The sequence below is a fragment of the Mandrillus leucophaeus genome, unplaced genomic scaffold (genome assembly GCF_000951045.1).
Source record: "Mandrillus leucophaeus isolate KB7577 unplaced genomic scaffold, Mleu.le_1.0 Scaffold201, whole genome shotgun sequence".
Lineage (NCBI taxonomy): Eukaryota > Metazoa > Chordata > Mammalia > Primates > Cercopithecidae > Mandrillus > Mandrillus leucophaeus.
In genome coordinates this window covers 1,850,512-1,854,559 of record NW_012102044.1, presented here as the reverse complement: position 1 = coordinate 1,854,559, position 4,048 = coordinate 1,850,512, and the positions used below count along the sequence as shown (strand labels likewise).

At 45.9% G+C, this 4,048-nt stretch overlaps 1 protein-coding gene across 1 annotated transcript in view; it reads right to left on the bottom strand.

Moving 5' to 3' along the window:
• The window catches only part of TUBGCP3 (tubulin, gamma complex associated protein 3), a 101,789-nt gene that overhangs the window by 72,432 nt on the left and 25,309 nt on the right, over positions 1–4,048 (bottom strand). Inside the window, exons 5-7 of the mRNA XM_011979451.1 lie at positions 3,025–3,144; positions 1,459–1,546; positions 356–573 (exon numbers count right to left, since the gene is read on the bottom strand). Coding sequence (XP_011834841.1) covers positions 356–573; positions 1,459–1,546; positions 3,025–3,144 — 426 coding nt within the window. The remainder of the gene's footprint in view (positions 1–355; positions 574–1,458; positions 1,547–3,024; positions 3,145–4,048) is intronic.

The window sequence follows — 4,048 nt, the reverse complement described above, 5'->3', positions numbered from 1 at the left end:
AGCTGTGAAGAGGAGTAAGTAACACAGCTGTGAAGAGGGGTAACACCACTGTGAAGAGGGGTGACACGGCTCTGAAGAGGGGTGACACAGCTCTGAAGAGGGGTGACACGGCTCTGAAGAGGGGTGACATGGCTCTGAAGAGGGGTGACACGGCTCTGAAGACGGGTGACACAGCTGTGAAGAGGAGTAACACTCAGAGACGGACAGCGTCGGACAGAGTGCCCAGAATGCTGTCTGGCACGTATGAAGCCCACTGACACTGACACTGCGGGTGAACACCGATGTCTGGTTAACAACCTGCAGGAGTCTCTGTTTCTAACACACAGAGAATCTGTGCACGTCGGCGTGGCCTTACCCCGGAAGGAGAGACTGTGGCGCAGGCGCGGGGCCACTGAGGGCACACAGGCCGATGCTGCTGATGCCACTGCTGCCCACGCTGCCGGAGCTCTGGGCTGACTGGGCACTCCGATCCTGGTAGCTCAGGGGAAGGGTCTGAGGCCTGGCATAGTAGTAAGGGGTTGAGTGGGCATCTCTGGGTAAGGCCTGAGCAAATAACGTAGCATAGCTAGAAACCTGAAAAGAGAAACACACTAAGAGCAGAGACAGAAAATTACAGAACAGTCTTCCCAAACCTAAAAAGGTCATTTATATTCAGATTTTCCTTCTATTTCTGTAAATGGATTTGGATTCTATACTTCATTAACAATAAATTAGATGTTATGCTTTTGAAATATGCCTAAACTGATCAAGTTTTAGAAAATTTTCTGAACTCCAACAACTACTACATTGTCTGATAACTAAACACTCATGCTGATTCAAGCAAACTGAAACTTAGATATTTTTTAAAGTTAGGCATTATTAAATAATGATTACTTCTATATATTCATATTTATATGCTTTACATGTATATTAATATATAATGATTGCTCAGACGAAGCCTTTAGCAATAGACAGAACTCTTTCACCCACACGCTTCACCCTCTTTGCACTCCCACGTCTCTGGTGGGTACTTTATTACAGCAGACTCCAGGGCACAGAGCACCAGAATCACTCTGACATACTGCAGGGCAGACACTCAGCCCGGTGATGACAGGGTTTCACTGGCACAAAAGTAAAGAACGCTCACAACTGAGAGCATGAAAAACTCCTAAAGAATTGCCAATCGGTGCCAATATCAGTAACTTCACAAAGTAAACATCTTGAAAACTGACCGTTTATTCTCTATTTAATCACCCATTGTTGTCTGAATAACAAAATTCTGAAAAACATCTTCAAGAAACTGCACACTGACTAAAAACGCACTTAAAAAGAAAAAGTCAAAGAAATCTCTTGACCTTCCACGACCAGACAAGCTTGTTGCTTTCCTAGCATGATTTTCTTAGCTGCAGAAGCCGTTTCCTATCAAAGTCTGCCGGGGTGTCCCGACAGACCCGAAAACGCGAAGGCAAAGCCGCTTACCTTGCTTGGCGGCCTGCGTGGGTCCTCACTGAGGCTCAGCAAGAGGTAGAGTATTGACCATTTATTTTTCAAAACTCCCTGTTTGGAAAAAAGTTAACATTAAAGGAACGATTTTTTTTTTTTTTTTATTTTTTTTTTTTTTTTGTAATGTTAGTAGAGACGGGGTTTCACCATGTTAGCCAGGATGGTCTCGATCTTCTGACCTCAGGTGATCCTCGGCCTCCCAAAGTGCTGGGATTACAGGCGTGAGCCACCGCGCCCAGCCAGGAACTCTCCAGTCTTATTTTCCTCTTTCCTGAACTGTATTTCAAAACTAGAAATGCATTTCAAAATTCACATAGTGACATCAAATCTAACAGTTCATAAGTATTTTCAACAGTGCCACCCATCCGGAGGCGGAAGCAAATGTCCTCATGCAACCAACACCCTTGGGTCTTTCGCTCCCCTATTAACTAGCTCTAAAGTCCCCAATAAGAAAAGTTTTTTAAGTTACCCTATTGCTGAATAACAGTATCATCTCCCCTGAAATAATTCTTACAATGTCCCCAAAACCATAATTATGAGACAAAGCCATCATAAAAATATGTGAATTATTTTTTCCTTTATCAACATCCCATTTAAGCCCCAAGCAGAAGTTAGTCTCAGCATCATGTGTACCTAAAGTCAAGATGTAGGTCTGGGCCGGGAACAGGGGCTCACGCCTGTAATCCAAGGACTTTGGGAGGCCAAAGCAGGAGGACCACTTGAGGTCAGGAGCTCGAGACCAGCCTGGCCGACATGGCGAAACCCCATCTCTACTAAAAATACAAAATGAGCCAGGTGTAGTATCATGCATCTGTACTCCCAGCTACTTCGGAGGCTGAGACACAAGAATCGCTTGAACCTGGGAAGCAGAGGTTGCAGTGACCTGAGATCACACCACTGCACTCCAGCCTGGGAGACAGAGCAAGACTCTGTCTCCAAAAAAAAAAAAAATGTGGGTCTGAAGCACTTAGTTGTCAAGATAACTAACCCACAGGTTTCTATGCAAGGGTCATCACACAGATTTCATTAATTTCCAAGTGTGTATCACACCAGTCTGATTCACAAACATAACAGCAGCCAAACCTCAGTATACTCTATTCATACAGCCTTACCTTTTGCATGCACAGGCTACAATATGTAAGTACCTTTATTTACAAAACAAATGATGGGATGATTGCTTATATTATGTAAACTCTCCATTACATAACACATTCTCTGAAAGTTTCTTTTAAAAGTAAGCTCATCCCAGGTATTTAAATTACTGTCTAACTTCAGAAAATTGGTTGACATAGGCTTTTTCAGAAACTCAACTAACTCCCCAGCCAGGGCCACAAGGATAAGAAACAGACCCAGCCCTGATGGAGCGTGTCTCACCACAGGCAACAGACAAGTGGGCAGATGCAATGTGTCAAATGGCACTTCACAGCTCACAAAAGGGCTCCCGGAGGAGACTCAAGTCCCCTAGAAAGATGGACCGTGCAGAGGGACAGACAGGAGAACACAGCAACCTGACAAAGGCCAGGAGTCAGGAGGGAAGCTGACATCGGAATGAGGCCTCCACGCTGCACCAAGAAACTTGGATTTGGAGGTAAAGACAACAGCAGGAAAACTGCGAAGGACGTCCCGGGGAGAGGCACCATCACCACACAAGTGACGAACTGGCTGGAGGGGACAACATGAGAGGAAGACTGCTGTCATCTGGAGGGAGATGCAAGCAGCTGAATGCAATACAGTGAGCCGAATGTGTGCTCAGGCACACGTCCCTGGCGAGTCCCTGCAAGCCGGCATCAGGGGCCCGTGAGGCTCAGGCACTCAGGCCCAGGACCAAGGAGCCAAGCGGCCGCCAACATTTAGCTCTTTCCACGCATTAAATCCTGTCATCGTCACAACCACACTATGACAGGGCTTACTCTCTTCATGCCACAAATGAGAGAATGAAGGACAGCAAACATGAATAACTCACCCAAATCACAAAGCCACATGCAGGGTTCACCCCCAGGTCTGTCCACCTCCAAACGAGAGGTATAGCTGGGGAGTCAAGATGACACCCAGGTTCTCATGGGGGCAAGATCAACGGTGCTGTCATTCACCAAAACAGAGAACACAGAAGAAAGAGCATGCAGCATGCAGGTGGATGTGAATGGATGCCCAGAAGGGTGGAATAAGACGCAACGCTCCCTTCAGCTCAGAGGATGCCAAGTTGTGAGAACCTGTGGGAGTTTTCAGGGAGTCTCTGAGTGAAATGACCAGTAGGTGAAGGGAAAGACGGCAGGAAATGTTCTACCTTTGCACTAAGGAACTGCTAGGTTAAAAATCTCAGATTTTATTTTAGCAAAGATGTATTTGAGGGTGAAGGGTGGAGAAATCTCAAAAATGAACAAAATTACGCACCAAAAACCTAGTAAGTGACATAAAGGAGGAGGCAGTATTTTTTAACTATAAAAAAAGCAAGTATAAAACACCGAGGATCTCTTCAGTCTGCTGAAGACCATGTGATACGAAGGTGTGGACGGAAACCACAGGAGACGGTGAGGCAGTCTGGGAACACCACCAGCCAGGACCCACT